This window comes from Cataglyphis hispanica, chromosome 3 (genome assembly GCF_021464435.1).
Source record: "Cataglyphis hispanica isolate Lineage 1 chromosome 3, ULB_Chis1_1.0, whole genome shotgun sequence".
NCBI lineage: Eukaryota > Metazoa > Arthropoda > Insecta > Hymenoptera > Formicidae > Cataglyphis > Cataglyphis hispanica.
In genome coordinates this window covers 6,058,382-6,079,031 of record NC_065956.1, presented here as the reverse complement: position 1 = coordinate 6,079,031, position 20,650 = coordinate 6,058,382, and the positions used below count along the sequence as shown (strand labels likewise).

The following is a 20,650-nucleotide window of genomic DNA, read 5'->3' as shown; positions in this document are numbered from 1 at the left end:
TGCATCCGCATGATCGTCGCTTGGACTTGGCGTTTTGTCACATTTTCTCGCCAATTACGTCGGTGAGAGATTCGCGGTCGTCTGCATCGTGGTGCCGGTGTCGCATCGTGACCGTGTCCACGCGCGAATAATAATTCACGGTCGAAGGAATTATGACCGCCACGAGTGGCGTGGCCGGCAGTAGTCCGCTACCAAAATGGCAACTCGCCCTGGTGGTCGGGGCGCCGGTCGCCCTCGGCCTCGGCTACATGTATTACAAGAACAAGAATAACAGCAGCGGCAGCAGCGATAGGATCACCAAATCGGAACGTGATAAGTTCAGGAGCGGCGCGACGTCGTCCAAGGAGAATGGGGCGACCGCCGATAAGCAGATCTCCATCGACGGCGATTGTCCACCGAAAGTGCCTTCCCCCAGTGCTGAGTCGGAGGTTAAGAGATCGTGGATTATGAATCATAAAAATTTATCTAACAAGAATAGTTAATTAAGAAAAAAAAAAAAAAGAAAAAATATCTTTTACATTGTATTTGTCAGTATTTTTTAATTGTTGAAAAGTGTCATTAGCAGTAACACAATAAATTAATATATATATTAAAGTATTATTCTTTGCTGATAAATCATAAATAGAATTTCATTAAATTATTGCTGTTGTTATTGCAAATGATAATTTTTAATAAATAGAAGTATCTGCAATTATACAAATGATATAATTTAATAATAAATATCGATTTTATATTTAAATGAGAACTTTGACAAGACTATGATATCAATTTCTAATAATGAATTTTTGTTATATATTTGTTTATCTTTTAAATGAAATATTAAATTTGTCCATGTAGTTATAATAGTCTCCACAATTGGCATTAAATATTTCATATATATCTTTAGATTATTATAAGCTACAGAATAATGGAATTAGATTGAAACAAAATATGACTAACTCATGTAATTCATTCTAGACTCCTTTACAAAAGGCGCAAAGATACAAGAATGAAGGGAATGTACAATTCAAAATGGGAAAATATGATGAAGCCATATCACGATACAATGAAGCAATTAATATTTGTCCTGATGAGAATAAAGAAGACCTCGCAACTTTTTATCAAAATAGGGCAGCTGCTTATGAACAATTGGTAATATAATTAGTTTCAATAATAGTAGATATAGTATACAAATTTAATACTTGTTAATTGTCTCAATTAACTCTATATGTACTATAATTATTAGTTCTTATGCATTATAATAGTAAACTTGCAGAAAAATTATAATGCTGTGAAGAAAGATTGTACAAAAGCATTGGAATTAAATCCAAAATATGCAAAAGCTTTGTTACGACGAGCACGTGCTTTGGAACAGTTAGGAGACTTGGAAGCTGCCTTGGAAGATGTCACTGCCGCATGTATTCATGAAGGCTTTTCTAATCAGACTTCTCTTTCAATGGCAGATAAAGTTTTGGGAAAGCTTGGTGAGTTATATACATGTAAAAACATTTTGGTGTTAAATAAAATGTTATTTTTCACAAATTAAAAAAATCTAAAAAGTAAAAAAATTGAATAATAAAATAAAAATTGTTTTTTAGGAAAGCAACATGCTCAGGAAAATTTAGCAAAAAAAAAATTCATAATGCCAAGCAAACATTTCATCAAAACTTACATTATATCTTTTCCTAATGATCCAGTATTTACTAGGCTTCAACATCCAGAAGATATTCCAAAGTAAATATTAGCACAAGAACTTCTATAGTAATTCTGATTTATCTTTTAATTTAATTATAATATTTCATTATTCAATTATCAGATTTTTCAAAAAACCATTGCAAGCATTGAAAGATGAAGAGTATGACGATATAATACCATTGTGCACAGAAATTATTAAAAGTTCCGAATTTAACGAGTTACCTTCATCTAAAATGGAAGTATTACTTTTACGAGCTACATTTCATCTTCTCTTGGGCGAGCACGATGCTGCGATTCAAGATTTTGAGAGTATATTAAATAGTGAAGAAACGTCCAAAGATGTGAAAGTAAACGCCTTAATAAAGAGAGCGACTTTACATATGCAACTTGACAATCCATTAATGACTTTTAAGGACTTTGAACTAGCTATTAGTATGAATCCAAATTATGGTGATATTTATCATCATAGAGGACAGGTATAACACACATTTTTTCTATTATATGTTTTTATGAGAGTAAGATTACATATTATAAAATAATTTAATAACAATAATTTTTTTTTTAATGATATATTTTCTCTCAATTCAGGTGAATTTACTCATGAATAAAATAGATGAAGCTAAAAACGATTATGAAAAAGCAATTCATTATAACCCAGACTTTGGTGTTGCATATGTGCAAAAATGTTACACAGATTATCGTTTTGCAATCTTTAACAGAGATGTGACACTAGCAGAAGAGGCAATGAAAGATTTTGAAAAAGCTTTCATAAAATTCCCAGATCGTTCTGAATGTTACATGTTGTATGCTCAGGTATGTAGATTCTTACAATTTCTTAATACTGAAAGAATTAATAAAAAAATCGTATATTAAAAAAAGAATAAATAATAAATTATTATTATTACCGTGTATATTCTGATTGCATTGATGAAATTTTCAATGATTGTTATAGATGATGGCTGAAACTCAACAATACAATAAAGCGGATATGTATTTTGCTAAAGCAATAGAGATAGATCCAAAAAATGCAACTATCTATGTGCATAGAGGCTTATTACAATTACAATGGAATGGTAATATCGAAAAAGCTGTGGAATATTTTCACAAAGCATTAGAGACGGATGAGAAATGTGAGCATGCATATGAATCCTTAGGAAGTATCGAAGTGCAAAGGTATATTTTTAATGCATTTTTTCTCGATTAAAACTTGTATGTTGTGTAAATATATTTTTATTACCAATTATATATTTTTTCTTACAGAGGGAACATAGAGGAAGCAATAAGATTATTTGATAAAGCTTTGGAATTGTGTCGTACATCCATGGAACTTACACATATATACAGTCTTAGAGATGCTGCAAAAACGCAACTTAATTTACAGAATAGATTGGGTATGGACATTATTCGAACGCCCTCCCGATTCATCCCGAATCCTATGTCTTAAATTATCGAAAAATGAAAATAATAAAAAAGTATGCATTGTTACCAAATCTAAAGGATCATATTTAACGTGTATTCATCTTTATTACACAGGATATCAGAAAAATTGATTAGGAATATACAAGTAGTTTGTTTCATATTATTTTATATCAAAAGACTATGTGGAGGTTATATAATGGTATTTTTTTAAAATTGCATTTAATTTCTGATTTGCACAAAAAAGGTTAGTGATATAAAAAATCCGTTTGCACAGATCATCAAAGCTTTAAAATATTTATTATAAATTGATATTTATAGATAATTTTTTTGAGAAATGCAAGTTTTATTTGTATGTTTCTGTTTATCTATGTTGTGTTAATATATGCAAATATTAAAATTTGATATATATTTGTGAATTACTTTATAATTGTAATTCTCAAATTTTAAGAGCATAAATCATATTTATTAATGCCTTATTTGCTCAACATACTTTACAATATATTGAAAAAAAAGAAAAGACAGTAGCCTATTAAAAGCCACAGATGTCTATACTAAACATTAGACATTTGTGTTAAAAGCATGAATTTTTTGTATTATGTACATCAGATAATGTTTTTAAGTGAATTATGTACATAATTGTTCATATAATCAGAAATTTATATGAAAATCCGTATTTACTTATTTTTTATTCTGTAGAAAATAAAAAATGCATTAATAAATTACATATTTTTAACATATTTTTTAATACAGAATATCATTGTGTAAAATTTTAAAATAGATATATGAAATTCTGTAATAAAGAGAAGAGAATTTTATATATATATATATATATATATATATATATATATATATATATATATATAATTTAATAAATTTGTAATTTATAAATTATAATATGATATTTTGATAAATCTGTATTTGCAATAGCTGCTAAAGAGAGAAAGGAAGATAATCTTGTATAAATTTTTCAAATATGTACATCATATTTTTTACACATAAGAAAAATATGTAATCTTACATTTATTCAAATATCATAAAATATAGAAGCCAGAGGGTATCTAATAATAAATGCCAGTATACTGCTAATAACCTGAAAAACGTTAAGTATTTTTTGAATACACACACACATATATATTTTTGCTCAAAAATATATATTATTACCTGAATTATTAATAAAATTGTAGTTAGTGTTGGTTCTTTTAATGGACCAGTGTTGATCAATATAAAATTGATCAAAGTTAAATTATTGCAAATTACAATACCTTTTTCATCTTCTTGCCACTTTATCAATTTGAACGTTTTTAATATCCACATTAATAACTTTCCTAGAGTAAAGAAAAATTGAATTTTATATGATGGCATTATATAATATTATAAACAATTTCTTTCCTAATATGTTTATATATGTATATGCCACATTTATAAAATATCATACCAATTATATTCAGTTCTAATTTGTTAAATACAGTTATACTATACTCCAATTTGTCAGTTTCTTTATTATATCTGTGAATAAAAATATGTATGCTGTCTTTCTCATCACAATTTTTTAAATAGAATTGTTTATAAATAATGCTTCTTAACTATCTCTAAAACTTACTTTGGTAATCTGTGTCTAGGACATGGTACAAAATGAAAAAGCTGTGGCACGCTGTATAGAAAATTGATTATTTGAGGGATGAAAAACAATAGAGTTGTTTTGCTAAAGTGACCTATGATACCAACGACAGCAAAAGTCATTCCCGAAAGATAACAAAATGTATCACCCACAAAAACCTGCGATGGATACCTTAAACAAAATTATTATTTTTATAATTATTAATCCTATTATCATTCCTATAATCTCATCTTAACATAGCTACATTTTATACATGCTACAAGCTGCATTTTATAATAAATTATATTATTTAAATGCATCCTAATTTTGTATAAAAATTTTATTTTTTTAATAATATGTGCTATTTATACAGAGAGATTTGATAGCCTACATAAAAATAAAAATTCATGAATATATTAAATATCTATATAAAACATCATATGCTGAAGGAACGAATTTGAGATGCGCCATTGCTCCATGACTATAAGGTATAAGGAAGGACGAAGAACGACCATGGTGACTACAAACACGTGAATGCGTTTGAGAATCATATAAGAAGATGAAGTAATATGTGACATCGAGAGTCTTTATTTTCGTTGTAGAAATTAATTTTTATCGGAATAATGTGAGATATTTGGCTTCTGACTCATGGGCGGGCCCGATTCGTCCGCAAGACGGTTACTCGTGCTCGACAACGAGGGATGATATATAGATTACAGTTAACGAGATGCCTCTCTAAGACGCGTGCGCCTTGCGAATAGTCACGATCGCGTTTGTGCCGAGAGTGTGTTTGTCGATGAATACACGAGCAGATCGCCGGCTGGCTGGTGCGGCACTCGGGCGTGGTTTTTCACGTCGTCGCGGTGTATCTGTGTGTGCTCCTACCCGACCTGGAGACCAAAAGGAATCCCTCAGGATTTTTTTGGAGGCCCGATCAACGGGGACCAGCCAGCTAGCGACTATTGACAGGACTAAAAGTATGTGCGGTATCGCACGACAACGCCGGTTGCCAATCGTATAGTCACTGTGGGATCCATTTAAATTATTCGTCAGGACTGGCGTAGACAATCCAACGAGAGAAATAGAGAGATCGTGATCATCGTAAATTAAATGACACGTCGCATCGACGGAAATCGCATTGTGAGCAACGCTTTATTACGTAATATTTGTGGCAGTGTCGATGACACATGCGTGCGGGGCGGATGGAGCTGCCGGGACGTTTAATTCACGCGGTGAACCTAATCGACAAATTATCGCACGATTTTTACCACAATGTGATTGATTATTGTAATGTCATTTACATTTCGCGATTGTATAGAATAATTGCGCTAAAAAGTATATATATATACACACACACACACACGTACAGAACACATACACATATAAAGGAAATATGAAATATTCGAAAAATGAGGTCAATGAATTTTGTCGAGAAATGAGGTCAATGAATTTTGTTAGATAGAAATACGCGAAAAATATAAGCTAAAAATCGATTCCAAATAAAAATGTAAATTTAAAAGACGTCATGATGTAAAAATAATGAAATCTATCATTATAAGACATTCACAAACATCATATATATATTGTATTAATAATAGCGAAAAATAATTATGTTATTCTTTGTTCTCAGATGATGCTCATGAAATTAGGATCTTAACGAAAATGTCTTTGATAACCACCAAGATTTTTCTCCAGAGACATAAAATGAAATATTAGATGTTTTGAGCACAGGGATCGATGCCATGCAGGTCCGTCTAGATGGGAAGCTGGCGTTGCTGTATACTCTATTAATCTTGCAGGTTTTAATTGTTATGATCTATGTCGCCACAACCCCGCCAGCTGAATTAACTGTGTCAACAACTCGTGCACCTGTCAGTTTTGTCAAATTTGAGACATCGCAGGTATAACTAATGTAAATTAATAATGCATATGATTAATTTATTTGAAATATCCTATAATAAAACTAAAATATGTTTTCTCATTATTAAAGGAACTGCAAATAAATCAAGGCAATCGTAAAAAATCATCAAGTTATCAGACAATCAATGGAGAAGTAGTACTGAAAGATGTCAAAACTTTTAGACTGTTTGAAATATATAATCATACTGTATGTTGGAAATTTGGAGTAGATGAGCATAAGATGAGAAGCAATGAGCATCTAGAAAGATGTATTTGTAATCAAGGATGGCATGGCTGGGACTGCGGACAGCCCGAAGTTGTATGGAGGGCGATCATGGCGTCGAAGCAGAACATTAGTCTGAAGCGTCGTAAAACTGCTAGACACATTATTCACACCTTTTTTCTGAGTGAATACAATTCAGGCATCGCCGAAGTGATAGTAGAGGAACTCTATAATGTAGTGGATCTTTTTGTAATTTGTGATTTTAACAATGCGGAGGATAATTTTCGACACAAGCTGTCTAAGGGACTATTACAGCGAGAACAAAAAAAGATCTTATATATCAACGTAGCGGCAAAGTCTCGCAAACCATTGAGGATAGTATCGAAATACATCTGGGATAAAATTAAGAGTTTAGTACAGAATTTAAGAGACGATGACATCTATGTAATAACGGAACCTGAACAGATACTGAACTCTAGGGCATTAATGTTCCTCAAAGTGTACGACGGTTGGGCTCAGCCTATTGGATTTAGATTAAGATGGTCGGTATATGGCTTCTTTTGGCAGCATCCACTCAAAACAACGATAACGCTCGGCGCGTACACTGTCGGCTTGATGCATAACGCCTATCAATCTAACTCACTTATATTGCGACAGCAATTGGACGGAGACACCAGCGAGAGAGATATTTTAGGATTAGTCATAGGAGACTTAAATCACTATGGCGGATGGTATTGCAATCTGTGCCAAGCGCCTGCAAATATTATTATCGGTCTTCGCAATAAGGTTCGGTCTAAGGAGATTAATATTGAAAAGACTATAGATGTGCCGTTCGTCGAGGATCTAATAGGAAGCGGACTGTGGTTGGATGGTAAAACCAATCTTCTGAGAGCTTCTAAATCTAGAGATTCCTACTTTGCGCCTGAAACGATTCTCAATAATACATGGAAGTATGACTGGTTGGTAGAAAATTTTTATGCTAAACTAGATTATTATTGACATACTGGTCGCACCCGACTGTGATACTAATTCATACTCAATACTCAATGTACACTAACGTAATATTATACACTGAATTTATATACATTAAAATATTATGTTGACAAAATATAAATGTTAATTGATTTATACATATAAAACTCTTATATGCTTGAAAATTTTAAATATATGTTTAAAAATATTTTTTTCATATATTTAAATTCGTTATTGTAATATCAAAAAAGAATAATTTATGCAAAAAAATATAACTTACCAATTAAATTTGAATAATGCAAGAGAAGTTGCTATATAAGGCAACATAAAGTATATTGAAAATTGATGCGCCTTCCATTGATTGCCACATAATTCTATAATATTAAAGATGAGAATACTCGTGGCAATGATTAAACTCTGACCAACCTCCAAACCATTGATCCCAGCTAATATGTTTATCGCATTTGTACAGAATACAGCCAGCATTCCCATATATACATAGTAAAATATCCATAAATCCAGTGAAAAACCAAACCATGGTCTCAATGGTTTTGGTATAATGATTACCGTGGAATTAAAATTAACATAGTAAACCATTAATAATGGCAAGGATGCTATAGTAGGTAAAAGTAATTTGTGTCGCCAACGTAAGTCCAAAACATCATCGGCAAATCCCAAGAGTAGCATGCAACATATGGACAGTAATGCAGCCAGAAATTCAACAAACTGTAATATATGAAAGAAATTTCTTTATATTATTTACATCTATATATATATATATATATATATATATATATATTTTAAAACAAAAACATGTAATAATATTATAGTATAAATATATCTTTAAATTAAAAGTTTCTAAAAATATTAGTTAAAAAAATATCTATCTTAAATTCAACTGAATTTCTAAAACCAATTGAAAGAAAAACAAAGAATTAAATTACTATTAGCTTTTTGTTTATAATTTTTGTTTCTCCTTGTACCTTATCATGAGGAAAGTTTTCATTTTTAAGTATATGATCTGTAAATGGCACAGGAATAAATAGGAACATTATTATGAGAAACACACATCCAGTAACAACACCTATCGCCTCCGGTCTGCAAGAATAAACCGGTCATGTATACGCATCGTTGCGTACAAGAATTTACAGAAAAATAAATTTGATGATAAAATATAATAATATTATATACAAAATATCATTAAATTCAAATAAGAGATTTTCTCGTCTCACTTACACTTTATCACTGTTCTTCTTACTCATGTCAATACCGTAGAGGTTAGCTTTGACAAACATAGATTTTATCTTCGGAATTAGGTGAATAGTCAAATAGTACGCACTCACAGACATTATTGCGTTGATACATATTGGAAATAATAATAGCCACGTTTGGTCCTCGGTGTTCATCTTAAAACTGCACGCGTGAAACCGGTTTTAAATATGCGCGCACACATGCACACACACATTTGAATCAATGTCCTCGCAAAAAGTACAGAAGCCGGTATCTATTCTGACATAACTCGTTAGGCCGATAACGCGATTGCCACATAACTTGCATTGACAACTCATTAATCAACTTGCAATTATCGCAGGTTATTCACTGTCAGGCTCCGCGCGTAGGCGCCGCCATATATGCTGCTCGATATCGAAAATCGATCGAGATCGATCAAGAATCGAGATGAGAACACTGGTTGCGTTCCAAAATTCACTGTCAGTCTACCAGCACATTAGTAATGAATTTTGGAACGCAGTCGTTGATTGCAGCGATGGCGACCGATTTACGATGGTCCGCTGTCGATAAATGTCAAACGTTATCAACGAAAATCGCGGAGTAGCGAGCGATTCATCGTTCAACATTCCCGGTCGTAGAGATGGCCGCAAAGGAATCGGCCACCATCGTCGAGACGATCGACGACGGTATAACCGAACCCGGGATCGAACCCGGTGCATCCACGGAGACGATGCTCGTCACCACCGATAGCTTCGACGAGTACGAACAGGAGATGAGTAGCAGCATCGACGGTGACAGGCAGATGAAGGAGAGCACTACAAGTACCATATCCGAAATCCAGGAGGATAATACACAGGACATTCCCATCGCGCCGAGCTCACGGGAATCCGAAAAAACCCTCTCTCTTGATGATGCCGAAATGGTTAGTTTGTAACGTCCCTGCATTCGTTGATTGCATATCATGTATATTGATAAATCGTTTCAAATGTAAACGTAACATTTATGACTTGTGTGTTAGGATGATGTCGCGCACCGTTTGGGTCAGAGTAACATAGACGGAGATCCTTTGCGTTGTAAAACATGGCTGGCGCAAAAGAAGCATATCTTTATTCTGAGCCAGGCGGGAAAGCCGATATACTCTAGGTACAGTTCAGAAGACAAACTAGTCACAGTTATGGGAGTTATGCAGGCTCTAGTGTCATTTGTTCAAGCGGGCAGTGATATGATTAGATCAGTACACGCGGGTGACACAAACTTTGTTTTTGTTGTGAAGGGTCCATTAATTTTAGTGGCAGTGTCCAAGACATTGGAAAGTGTACCTCAGCTCACTTTACAGTTAACGTACGTGTTATATTTAAAAAAAAAGTAGTCTTCATAAAGTATATCATATCTGATATTTATGCACATTATAGTATATTTATTTATTGTAGATATGTATATAATCAGATAATCTCTGTGTTGACACAGTCTCAGTTGAATAGAGTATACGATCAAAGAAGAAACTTTGATCTACGAAGATTACTAACTGGCAGTGAAAGACTGATAGATCATTTATTAAACTTTATGGATAGAGAGCCAGCTTTCTTTTTAGGGGCCATTAAATGTTTGCCCCTACTTCCTTCCATGAGAAGTTCCATTACACAAACAATCATTCAAACATGTGCTAAAATTAAGGTACAAAAAGCATTAGAATACTTGCTTATTTCTGAAATTAATATAAATACTACATTATTAAAGGGAAAAACATTTTTTTTTCAGAATTTAGTATTCGCAATACTTCTAGCTAACAATCAATTGGTAACATTAGTCAGAATGAATAAATTTTTTCTCCATCCAATGGATTTGCATATAATACAAAATCTGGTAGATAGTTCAGAATCGCTCAAAACTGCGGAAAGCTGGACACCAATTTGCCTTCCGAAATTCGACTCCAATGGATACATGCATGGTCATGTTTCTTATCTGTCAGAAGATTGCCAGGCATGTTTATTATTACTCACTGTCGATAGGGATGTATTTTTTGTACTGTCGGACGCCAAACAAGTAAGAATTATCGCAAATCGAATTGAATTGACTTGCATAATGAAAAATTACATTCATATGAATGATATGAATTTATCTATGAATTCTTCCTGTGGTAGAAAATTGTGGAGAAATTGCGGCGGACGAATTGTTTAGAAGCGATAAACGAATCGATGAACAAACCAACGATAACGACTGCCGACATTGGATTACCCGAGATGCGACATGTTTTGTACAAATGCAAAAGTACCGCGCAATTTTGGAGTCCCGGACTTCAACCGCCTTATACAACGGATGAAGAAATAGAACGGTAAAATTTACAAATTTGTTCAATAAACGATTTGTATATAACTCCTGCGCTAAAATAAAATTTTTTTCAGATTATTGGGGCTTTATCAGTGTTTGCATCACAGACTGCATTCTCCTAGTCGACCCTTAAAACTTATATTCCAGCAGCTGGATAAGGAAACAATGCTAGCATGGGTGAGAAAAAAATTATTTCCAATTTGATTGCAAGATTTCTTTTACTTTGATTATATATATATATATATATATATATATATATATATATATATATATATATATATAAATATACATCTTTTCTCTCTCTCTCTTTAGGTTGCTTCTGGTTTCGAATTATATGTAACATTTGAACCTCTAGTAACAAAACCGGACGCTATCGAGGCAGTGAGTAAATTATTAAAGTGGATAAAGAAAGAGGAAGAGAGATTATTCATTCTGAACTCGCCTACATTTTAAACATTATCAAGTCTTTTCTTTTTTTGGAATATAAGAGTATATAAAAGTGATATAGAAACATTTGTCGACCAAACACGTTATGAAACGTGAGAAATGCATAAAGTGTAAGGGTTCCAAAGCAAAACATTATCGTAATTAGTTTCTAAGAGAGCAGGTATATAATTATTACTCGTCCATTATGTATCGATACTGCTCACTATTTTTTTATTTAATGGAGCAAATGTAAAATAACATAAGTGATATGAAAATGTATATACATATATTTGAATATGTTATACCAGTTATACGGATTCGACTCTGGATACGTATTGTGATTTTAATACCGAATTCCTGTAAATGTGTCATATCGGCGCTAACTACATTCAAACAATGATGAGAATAAGAAAAGGATCACCAATTTATTCACCTCCCATTCATTCGATTTGTATAAGCACTTGATCAAAAGATGTACTTGTCATATTTTAATGTCTAGTTCTATCACGTTCTCTTCTCCGATCTCGTTCTCGCTCTCTTTCCCTCTCCCTCTCTCTATCATCTCTTCTATGACGGTCCCTGTCTCTATCTTTATCTTTATGTGATGACGAGTGAGATTTCGGCGATCTGCTGCGTTTACGCTCTCTCCTATCTCTGTCTCTATCTCTTTCTCTGCTTCTTGACCTCTGCTTGTCCTTTTCGGATTTCTTCTCGGATCGAGAATGTCTCTTGTCTCTATCCCTATGACGATCTCTCTCCCGTTCATGATCGTCCGGTCTTTTACGGGGTGATTCCTTAATAGGTGGAATTTCTTCTTCCTCTGACGATTCGATACCGTCATCCATATCATCTTCTAACGCTGAGACCTTTGCCTCTGTTTAATATAAATGATTACATTTATAAAGAGATATAGCTAAACATCATATTATATCCATTGGGAATAATTAAGTAATATACCTAGCTCATTATTCTCTTCTAAAACATATCTCTTTTGAATCCTTGGTAAAATAACATCACAACATCTTTCTTCCCTGAGAAGATTATCAATAAATTCATCCATGTGTATAAGCTCAAACACACCCTGCTTGTTTTGTATCCTAAGCTTTCTGTTATCGTTGAATAATGGCTCGAGATACTTGTAACAATCCAGGGAAGAGCCAGTCAATCTCATATACAGTGCACCTAACGCGCGAACGTATTTAAACTCTTCGTTTTTTATAAACTCGACTATAATGTCTTTCTCAGGCTGTATTTGAAGCATTTTTAATATGAGACAGAGGAATGGCGTGGGTTTTACATTACCACCATATACTCCTCCTACAAATCTATAAACAAAATTAAAATTAATTAGGAAATAGAATATTTTCCACAAATGTTGATATTTATCTATTAAACGATAAGAAATTAGAATAATATTATCGGCAAAAGCGATATTCATAAAGGTTATGTTTTGATTTTATTAACCTCAACTCCATCGCCTTGTCAACCAACAATTCCGCTGTCAAGGCGAAACATTCTTCCTTCCAGTATTTGGAGTCGTATATCCGAGATCTAATGATCTTTTCCACCAAATATTGCGGATTTGTTCCGCGAATAGATTTAGCGTCTTTCACAGTGCGGTTCGCCATTTTCGAATTTTTCTGCGAAGCTTCGATAAGAGATCACCAGAGAGCGCCAGAAATGCACTTTGCGCGGCCGATACAACTTTATGGTATCCGATGCATCCACGATAAAACACGATAAATCTACTAAGAGAACGAAGCATACATACTCTCTGTGTTTGAAAAGTTTAATATTAAGAAAGGTATTTCAATATTAATATCATATTTCTCTCAACATCAATATTAACATTTTTTACTCTCTCTCTCTTCTGTTCTCTCTCTCTCTCTCCTTCTCTCTCTTTCTAAGAGGTATTAATATATATTTTAAATTAATTATTTTAAATTAATTAAATTACGCAATAATAGTATATAATATATAAATAATATTGCCATCGTAAATATTATTTTCATATAAAAATATGTTCCCTGTATACTGAAATTAAAAAAATTTAAAAAATATATACATTAGAAGATAATTTTAAAAATTTATAAATTTTGCGGAATAGAGCCGTTATATATATGCAAATGAAGAAATCCGTTCCGATAAAACCAGCCATATGTATGTATAGCGACGTGCCACCTTTTTGATGTCACACCTTTCTCTTCTGTAAGGTTCCGTAAGGGACCATTCACGGCGGACCTCTCTCTCTCTCTCTCTCTCTTTCTCTCTCTCTCTCTATCTATCTATCTATCTATCTATCTATCTCTGTCTCTCCTCGTAGGCTCACCTGGCAACCTGAGACCTAAGACTCACTTGAACGGCCATCTTGAGGCGCGCCGTTGTATCGCTCTCCTCGTCTTTCTTCCGGATCGAGGCACTCCCCGCTTGTCCTTGTAGCCGGTCGCTTGTCGCATGCGCCGCGTATGTGCATGTGCAGGTCTCGACGTGCCAGCCAGCCAGCGAGCAACAGTGATCACGCCGATAACGTTCCGATCGCGCAGCCTCCATACCTGGCTCCTCTTTCACGCATTCCGATGAGGACCTACGTCTGTGACGTCATCAATATCCTCGTTTAAGAACTTTTCGCGAAAAGTGTCCGTCTCTCCGATTGACACGGTGAGTTGAAGTTTCTGTGGCGTCAGAGTCATACGCGAAAAAACATTATAGTCTTTGAATAATCGTCCCGCCTTTCTTACGAATAAACGATTATTTTTGTTTATTAATTTATTTATCTTCTTTGGATCTAGATAGAATGTGGATATATAGATATGATTTTAATTACAAAGCAAATCATAATCGATGAGATCGTTAATTAATTTTTCATAATCTTGCAAGGAATCATTTAAAAGGTTTGATTTTTAACAATTTACTCTGCATTCCGTAGTGTATCGTTGAGCAGAGGAAACGTGCCTGTATACATATTTAATGACTGGTGAACGCAACCTGGGCAAATGTCACGGATAACGCTGACGCGAATACGATCGTGCTGTCATTGATTATTCTGGAGTACGCTGGGACCGAAGAAACAACCAGGAAACGAATAAGAGGATCCGTCCGTGCTCTATTGTGAAACCCAAGACCAGTTCCACGATTCCGAAAGATATTCACGTCGGACCCACGAAGGGAGAGCGTTCTTTAATCGCGAGAAATCGTCGTGGTCGTGTGTATCGTTAAAGCAGCGAAAGTACACAGGTTCTTTGTTCGCGCGAGAGAAGTTTCCCCGCGCGAATGTGACTCGCGCGTGTCTTACACACGGTGATTCCATTGTTGTCGAACAATCGGACGGTGGTGAATACGTTTCGAGATCGACGACCTTCTGCCAGGTGTGATAACCGTTCGGGTCAGTGCGAGGAAACTCGGCGTGTTCTATGAATTTTCATCTTTTCCGGTGATTTAATCGGCAATCTTTCTCTAACGTTCCGTTATATGGAACTCGCGGCAGTTAACGATTGAATGATTTGGCGAGGAAGAACAAGCGTATTTCGATAACCGGCCTCGGTCAAGACATCGAGTTTGTTTACATTGAGATCGACGATCGACTTTGCGACGACACCAGGATGGGTTCCAAGATTGAGTACGTAGAGTCCTCGCATATGTACGCGACCAATTACATTCGTAATTCCAAGGCGATCGGGGTACTGTGGGGTATCTTCACCATATGCTACGCAATCATCGGTGTAGTCGCGTTTGTTACACCGGAATGGCTCGGCGATCTGCAGCATGAGAATCCTGGAAGATTCGGTCTGTGGACCAGATGCAGCTATGGTGGAAATGGTACGTTTGCATCCTCGTACAATTTACTATTTTATATATAAAAAAGAATTGGTTTCTTTTTTATAGCTAAAAAGTTTATTATAAAATACACATTTATTTTATCAATCACAATCTAATAATAATATAAGAATCTGTACATATATGTATTTTAATATCTAAAGAAACATTACATATATGTAATATTTATTATATATAATATTTATTAAATATTAAATATAATAAATTAAATATTAAATATTAATATTATAATATATGATAGATTTTATTTTTCTTTTTTATTACTTTTCTTATTTCCCTTAATATTGTCAATATTTCTTGCTAATAATCAGTAAAAAACTTACTTACTCTTAAAACGTTTTAAGAGTTTACGAAAAGATTAATTAAATATTGATTTTATTTTATCGATTAATTCAAGTTGTTTGATACTCCATATTATAGGTGAATTAGGCGAGGAATGCATCGGTCGATTGGATGATCTGTCGACAATCGCCAATGTTCCCTTTCGAGTCAGCACGATTCTAGTTGGTGTCGCAGTGCTGATTGCATTATTGGCGATCTGCGCAATGCTGATGTTCTTCTTCTGCCAAAGCACCACCGTTTTCTACATGTGCGCCTGGATGCAAGTGATATCAGGTAGTTAGCCTGTTATGCATTGTAAAAAAAAGCATTGATTTCTACATTCTCGCGTCAAGAGAGGCTTCCCGGAACGCGCGCAAATTGCGCTTCTATTTTAGAAAGTGCAACGCTAGCTAGGCCATCTCTCGCGGCCCATTACTGCAATTTAGACAGTAATTCCTTATCAGCGAGATGCAATTGCAAATTGCACCGATACGCCGCGTCGGGCCCTAGCGTCCAGGGGCCGGGAAATGACGTAATCGCTCCGCTTAATGTGGCATTTATATCGATCGGTTTCATCTCCGTCAGGTAGGGGATTTTAAAGCGATTTTAGAGTGATACCGATCGTCACGGAAATTGTTTTCGTGTTACGGTTTTGCGCTCGCGAGAAAGCTCTTTCGCGAAAATTTCACGGAGAGATCCAGGTTGTTGAGAATAATTATAAATTTAAACGTTCGCAATATATATCTCGCGCGTATGCGCTATTTGAATAAATGTCGCATCGACATTTTTATTCGCTTTAGAAAGTGCGCGGTAACCGCAGAATTGTTCAACATGCTTGTGCAACAACTGAAGTAATAATAACACAGCGTTGCGAGAATAATCGCTTCATTCATGGATGACGCGCTGTCAAATACGACATTCGCGTCTACCGTTATTAGAACTATTTAAACATTTTTTTTTGATATTTTTCTTTTATGCAAGGATATATACATTTTGTTTCAGCATTAGAATCGAGCATTAAAAAACGCACAATAAACAGAATTAAAAAAAACTTATTTTAAAAAATTGCGCCCACAAAATCTCTACAAAAATTTTGTTTACTTACCTAGAATATATTTTGAACATAAAAATACGAGAAGATCAGAGAATTTTTTTTACAAGAATTTAGCAGACAACCTGATATATGATTTTACTGGCTCTCTATCGGGAATCCATTTCCGAATAGGCGTATTGCTAAAACACGGGGTCTTTTTAGATGCACGCCGTACATGTATGAGTTGGATATCTCGTAGCTTCTTGTTTTGCAATCGTAATCGCGCGTGAACGTCGCCGGCGGGTCGCCGATGACTCGTAGCGAAATGTAGAATAGACCGTTATAACGTGCCCAAGCCACTCTCTGCATATACCGTTCGGCAATGTCTCTATGATTAACGCAAACCGACTGCGATCGAATCGATATTCCGCTGCAACTTTGTATCGAGACTTTATCTCTTTTTATGCAGACCGCCTTCTGCTCTCAATTGCTTGGATTAATTTCATCGACGCGAAATGTATTCAATTAATTAATACATTCTTGCACTTCACTGATCTATTACGTTAATTATAACAATTTGCTTCTCGATATTCTTGTATGATACGTATCTATTATATACTTAATCTGCATTCTTAAATAGTAAAGTTTTTGAAGCAATATTTTATCTTTTTGCAAATTATGTGAATTTACTTTGTTTATACATTTTGCAATTACACGTAAAACAATACCAATACCTAACAAAGCAATTAATTTGCGAAAATTACATAATATTACGTTGCACGATGTTGATGCGCATATAATTTGTTTAATGAGCGTAACTTATATAAGTCTGTCTCTCTAGCAATAAAGTTTTGGCGTATTCGTTGCAATCAAACTGGCGAACTTTATATGGCTCAAATCACGACAGTGAAAGGTGCAATCGGTCTTGCACATATCATGAAACGTGAATAAGGTAAATGTATCACCAAGAGACGAGACGTTTTAATTATAGTAAATTATAAAGATTCTCTGTGTTTTTTAGAGTGTAACATACGTCAAAGTTTGTACGTCAAAGTATGTCGAGATCGCTCGTCGAGATATCGCCGCGTCGTGGAAAACGCGGGTCGCGTTACAAGTTACAGACTTGTACCAAGTTCCTTTCACTACCGGGACCTCTCTTTTTCTGCGCGCAATCACATCCGTATCACGCACGCATAAATGCCACGAACACTGCCTATGTCTGACAGATTGCGGATGTAAATAACAAAACCGCAAAGAGGAGAAACAAATCTCGACGAGGCATATAATTAAAGTATTCAATTGTCAATAAGCCGAGAAACATTATTCACTTAGCGCTTATCATTAAACTAATTTTATGCTTCTGCACATAACATACAATTACTTCAGAAAAGAGAAAAATTTAATATTTATACCGCGAAGCGAGCGACATTTGCGTTTCGTCTAAGCTTCAAGTGAAATCGCCTTGTAAACATAATTTAATAATCGTCTTATGTAAGTGAAATAATATTCCAAATATCCTTTTCAGCGATCTGCATGGCGGTCGGAGTTTGCATCTATCCTCTTGGCTGGGATTCATCGGTAATTCGCGCCGTATGCGGCGCAGCTGCATCTAGGTGCGTATTTTGTACAGCGCATATATATTTGTACATGGAAAATAAAGATTTACAAATAGAATTAAAAGAAAAGATTTTTGGAATTCTATTCTAACATCGCGTTGCACCAATAATTTACATATTTAAGTATACAACTATTGCGTTATGCATTAAGAATATAATTGCAATCTGTACAATAAACGTGAGAAAACTAGTAATTAAAAAATTATTCGATAGATACAATCCTGGCGCTTGTGCCGTGAGATGGGCGATACCGCTCGCTGCGATTGCGGCTCTGGACGCGGCTACCTTGTCGGCTCTTGCCTTCATTTTGGCCTCCAGGCACGTAAGATTGCAACCGGAGCCTTTCAATAACGGATCCCTGTACAAAGGTGATTAGCCAGCAATTCTTTGAACATTCTCATTAAATTTCGTTAATTATATTTATAGCGAATAAAAATTATAGCGAATTTATAGCGAATAAATCAGCTGTTTTTGAATCTATAATGAAAAATATTGTATCTCACTGTTAATGATATCAATTCTTTTATATCTGTTTCAGGTGAAGTGAATCCAGGCTACATTAATGAGGCCCAGAGCGTAGCTGGCTCCCGCAAATCCCTGTCTTTAAGACCAGTCCTCCTAGTGGCACCGCCTGAACAAGATCGCTACAGCGAGCTCTCTAGGGCGAAGTCGCACTCGCATCATAGTCTGTACACTCCGGCACCGTCACATCCAGTACACACCATGTCGACAAATACTCTCAATCATTCGCAGCATAATTTCCAACTTTGAGATAATTAATCGTCAAAAAACGAAGGTTATTAAATAAACCTGTATATAGTCTGCCAGAAACATGAAGAAGAGCAATATTGTACATAAAAAGAAATGATGGATAAGTTATGCGCCTTGACTTGAACGCACAATCGCTCGGGTTATTTGCATTTGCAACGTTAAATGTTTTACCAGGAATAGAATCTCTATTTATAATAACGAAACTATGTATAAGACAGATACAATGATAAAAATTTTTTCTCAGCCATTAAACGTTCATTATTGTTTTTGTGCCGTGAATATTACATTTACATGTGTATATGTATTCATATATCTCATCGATATGTTGTCTTTCTTAGGCTATTGAGAGACTTTCTCTACATATATATACAATTATTACATATAATTATTATAAAGTTCTCTAATGAAGATTATAGAAGATCTATTAAATATGAGTCTTAAAGTGTCATTTATATCATTTTTTGAAATGACCACTTTATAATAAGAAAAATGCTTTTTTTTCTGTTTAAATTTTTTCTATTTTAATTTCATGCTTGTGTTTATATATTAATGTGTGTTATGTAAATGTAATTAGACATGTTAAATTGTGTTAATTATATTAAATCAAACAGTTATATATTTCTCTAAGAATCGTATATTAGATTTTCTAAATGTGTTGAATTATATATAAGTTAAACGCGATATATAATTCGAAAGAAAATTATTATATATAGAAATTTTATATAAACACAATCCGTGCCTTATTATCAGAAAGCAGAAAGTATATTCATGTTATATAATTATTTAAGTCCTTAATTATTGTGACGTGCCTTTACGATATAGTATCGAGAATAAAGTTGTGAATCAATTTTTTGTACTAAAATTACTATATTTACCGAATATTTTACGTAGCTATAGAATACTCGTGCGCAACTTGGCGATTTTTAATTGATTCGACGAAAAGACGTAAAGTTTATATGTAAAAAGACTTTCCTCTTGAGTGTCGCTAATGTCTAATAAAAAAACAATGATTTCATATATTGTTGGATCGTAAAACTTGTTAAATTATTATTACATCGGTTTCGATGTGCGTTTTGCTATGCAACTTCATTCCTGCATCACTGTCATTTTCTTATAACTCGTTGACATAAAACATACCGAACATAAAGACGTGCAAGGCAAACACGGCATATATGTCATTTTGACTAGTGTATTTAATGATATTATACAGAATAAGTTTATTATGAGTATTAATCGATAACTTGCATGATTTTTAGGCGACAGCCTGCGTAGGTCTGCTGTGCGGCGATATTTTAAAGTTATAACGA

At 34.3% G+C, this 20,650-nt stretch overlaps 6 protein-coding genes across 9 annotated transcripts; 4 read left to right on the top strand and 2 right to left on the bottom strand.

The window, feature by feature from the left end:
* Nucleotides 1-141: 141 nt before the first annotated feature.
* Nucleotides 142-3,164, top strand: LOC126848096 (mitochondrial import receptor subunit TOM70). Its single transcript, XM_050588675.1, has 8 exons — nucleotides 142-428; nucleotides 958-1,131; nucleotides 1,256-1,463; nucleotides 1,578-1,713; nucleotides 1,796-2,150; nucleotides 2,263-2,487; nucleotides 2,627-2,847; nucleotides 2,935-3,164. Exons 1-8 carry the CDS (start codon nucleotides 153-155, stop codon nucleotides 3,116-3,118), a joined length of 1,779 nt encoding a protein of 592 aa, XP_050444632.1. The 5' UTR covers nucleotides 142-152; the 3' UTR covers nucleotides 3,119-3,164.
* Nucleotides 3,165-3,296: 132 nt separating this feature from the next.
* On the bottom strand, nucleotides 3,297-9,412 carry LOC126848097 (UDP-N-acetylglucosamine--dolichyl-phosphate N-acetylglucosaminephosphotransferase). Of its 3 annotated transcripts, XM_050588679.1 has the most exons (8): nucleotides 9,021-9,412; nucleotides 8,768-8,882; nucleotides 8,065-8,510; nucleotides 4,694-4,882; nucleotides 4,529-4,599; nucleotides 4,255-4,418; nucleotides 4,112-4,183; nucleotides 3,297-3,783 (listed from the first exon to the last, which is right to left on the bottom strand). In XM_050588679.1, exons 1-7 carry the CDS (start codon nucleotides 9,188-9,190, stop codon nucleotides 4,118-4,120), a joined length of 1,221 nt encoding a protein of 406 aa, XP_050444636.1. In that variant the 5' UTR covers nucleotides 9,191-9,412; the 3' UTR covers nucleotides 3,297-3,783; nucleotides 4,112-4,117. The 3 variants fall into 3 exon arrangements, with proteins under 3 accessions (XP_050444636.1, XP_050444635.1, XP_050444633.1); XM_050588678.1 differs by lacking the exon at nucleotides 3,297-3,783 and having other exon boundaries at nucleotides 3,957-4,183; XM_050588676.1 differs by lacking the exon at nucleotides 3,297-3,783 and having other exon boundaries at nucleotides 3,957-4,418.
* On the top strand, nucleotides 4,911-8,049 carry LOC126848098 (beta-1,4-mannosyl-glycoprotein 4-beta-N-acetylglucosaminyltransferase). 2 transcript variants are annotated; one of them, XM_050588680.1, is made up of 3 exons: nucleotides 4,911-5,830; nucleotides 6,321-6,591; nucleotides 6,681-8,048. In XM_050588680.1, the coding sequence occupies exons 2-3, from the start codon at nucleotides 6,433-6,435 to the stop codon at nucleotides 7,809-7,811; spliced, it is 1,290 nt and encodes a 429-aa protein (XP_050444637.1). In that variant the 5' UTR covers nucleotides 4,911-5,830; nucleotides 6,321-6,432; the 3' UTR covers nucleotides 7,812-8,048. The 2 variants fall into 2 exon arrangements, with proteins under 2 accessions (XP_050444637.1, XP_050444638.1); XM_050588681.1 differs by lacking the exon at nucleotides 4,911-5,830 and adding an exon at nucleotides 5,839-6,025 and having other exon boundaries at nucleotides 6,681-8,049.
* A 121-nt stretch (nucleotides 9,413-9,533) lies between the features above and the next one.
* Nucleotides 9,534-12,182, top strand: LOC126848310 (vacuolar fusion protein MON1 homolog A). The gene is made up of 7 exons (XM_050589113.1): nucleotides 9,534-9,936; nucleotides 10,033-10,355; nucleotides 10,445-10,688; nucleotides 10,773-11,057; nucleotides 11,156-11,346; nucleotides 11,417-11,519; nucleotides 11,655-12,182. The coding sequence occupies exons 1-7, from the start codon at nucleotides 9,655-9,657 to the stop codon at nucleotides 11,793-11,795; spliced, it is 1,569 nt and encodes a 522-aa protein (XP_050445070.1). The 5' UTR covers nucleotides 9,534-9,654; the 3' UTR covers nucleotides 11,796-12,182.
* On the bottom strand, nucleotides 12,175-14,197 carry LOC126848313 (pre-mRNA-splicing factor 38). Its single transcript, XM_050589115.1, has 4 exons — nucleotides 14,098-14,197; nucleotides 13,233-13,516; nucleotides 12,726-13,093; nucleotides 12,175-12,642 (listed from the first exon to the last, which is right to left on the bottom strand). The coding sequence occupies exons 2-4, from the start codon at nucleotides 13,394-13,396 to the stop codon at nucleotides 12,257-12,259; spliced, it is 918 nt and encodes a 305-aa protein (XP_050445072.1). The 5' UTR covers nucleotides 13,397-13,516; nucleotides 14,098-14,197; the 3' UTR covers nucleotides 12,175-12,256.
* A 30-nt stretch (nucleotides 14,198-14,227) lies between these two features.
* Nucleotides 14,228-20,378, top strand: LOC126848314 (LHFPL tetraspan subfamily member 3 protein). The gene is made up of 6 exons (XM_050589116.1): nucleotides 14,228-14,426; nucleotides 14,695-15,584; nucleotides 16,023-16,217; nucleotides 18,482-18,569; nucleotides 18,786-18,940; nucleotides 19,111-20,378. Exons 2-6 carry the CDS (start codon nucleotides 15,368-15,370, stop codon nucleotides 19,341-19,343), a joined length of 888 nt encoding a protein of 295 aa, XP_050445073.1. The 5' UTR covers nucleotides 14,228-14,426; nucleotides 14,695-15,367; the 3' UTR covers nucleotides 19,344-20,378.
* Nucleotides 20,379-20,650: the final 272 nt, after the last annotated feature.

What these genes read in the sequence shown, in the direction of transcription:
- LOC126848310 (XM_050589113.1), top strand. Translation starts at nt 9,655, where the DNA reads ATGGCCGCAAAGGAATCGGCCACCATCGTCGAGACGATCGACGACGGT. An exon ending in TACTGTCGGACGCCAAACAA is followed by an intron (nt 11,058 to 11,155) that starts GTAAGAATTATC and finishes TTCCTGTGGTAG; the next exon opens with AAAATTGTGGAGAAATTGCG. An exon ending in AGGAAACAATGCTAGCATGG is followed by an intron (nt 11,520 to 11,654) that starts GTGAGAAAAAAA and finishes CTCTCTCTTTAG; the next exon opens with GTTGCTTCTGGTTTCGAATT.
- LOC126848313 (XM_050589115.1), bottom strand. Translation starts at nt 13,396, where the DNA reads ATGGCGAACCGCACTGTGAAAGACGCTAAATCTATTCGCGGAACAAAT. An exon ending in GACAAGGCGATGGAGTTGAG is followed by an intron (nt 13,094 to 13,232) that starts GTTAATAAAATC and finishes TTTTGTTTATAG; the next exon opens with ATTTGTAGGAGGAGTATATG. An exon ending in AGAAGAGAATAATGAGCTAG is followed by an intron (nt 12,643 to 12,725) that starts GTATATTACTTA and finishes TATATTAAACAG; the next exon opens with AGGCAAAGGTCTCAGCGTTA.
- LOC126848314 (XM_050589116.1), top strand. Translation starts at nt 15,368, where the DNA reads ATGGGTTCCAAGATTGAGTACGTAGAGTCCTCGCATATGTACGCGACC. An exon ending in ATGCAGCTATGGTGGAAATG is followed by an intron (nt 15,585 to 16,022) that starts GTACGTTTGCAT and finishes TCCATATTATAG; the next exon opens with GTGAATTAGGCGAGGAATGC. An exon ending in CTGGATGCAAGTGATATCAG is followed by an intron (nt 16,218 to 18,481) that starts GTAGTTAGCCTG and finishes TATCCTTTTCAG; the next exon opens with CGATCTGCATGGCGGTCGGA.
- LOC126848096 (XM_050588675.1), top strand. Translation starts at nt 153, where the DNA reads ATGACCGCCACGAGTGGCGTGGCCGGCAGTAGTCCGCTACCAAAATGG. An exon ending in CAGCTGCTTATGAACAATTG is followed by an intron (nt 1,132 to 1,255) that starts GTAATATAATTA and finishes GTAAACTTGCAG; the next exon opens with AAAAATTATAATGCTGTGAA. An exon ending in GTTACATGTTGTATGCTCAG is followed by an intron (nt 2,488 to 2,626) that starts GTATGTAGATTC and finishes TGATTGTTATAG; the next exon opens with ATGATGGCTGAAACTCAACA.
- LOC126848097 (XM_050588676.1), bottom strand. Translation starts at nt 9,190, where the DNA reads ATGAACACCGAGGACCAAACGTGGCTATTATTATTTCCAATATGTATC. An exon ending in GCATTATTCAAATTTAATTG is followed by an intron (nt 4,883 to 8,064) that starts GTAAGTTATATT and finishes ATTTTGTTTAAG; the next exon opens with GTATCCATCGCAGGTTTTTG. An exon ending in CCTAGACACAGATTACCAAA is followed by an intron (nt 4,600 to 4,693) that starts GTAAGTTTTAGA and finishes TTTTATTCACAG; the next exon opens with ATATAATAAAGAAACTGACA.
- LOC126848098 (XM_050588681.1), top strand. Translation starts at nt 6,433, where the DNA reads ATGCAGGTCCGTCTAGATGGGAAGCTGGCGTTGCTGTATACTCTATTA. An exon ending in TCAAATTTGAGACATCGCAG is followed by an intron (nt 6,592 to 6,680) that starts GTATAACTAATG and finishes TCATTATTAAAG; the next exon opens with GAACTGCAAATAAATCAAGG.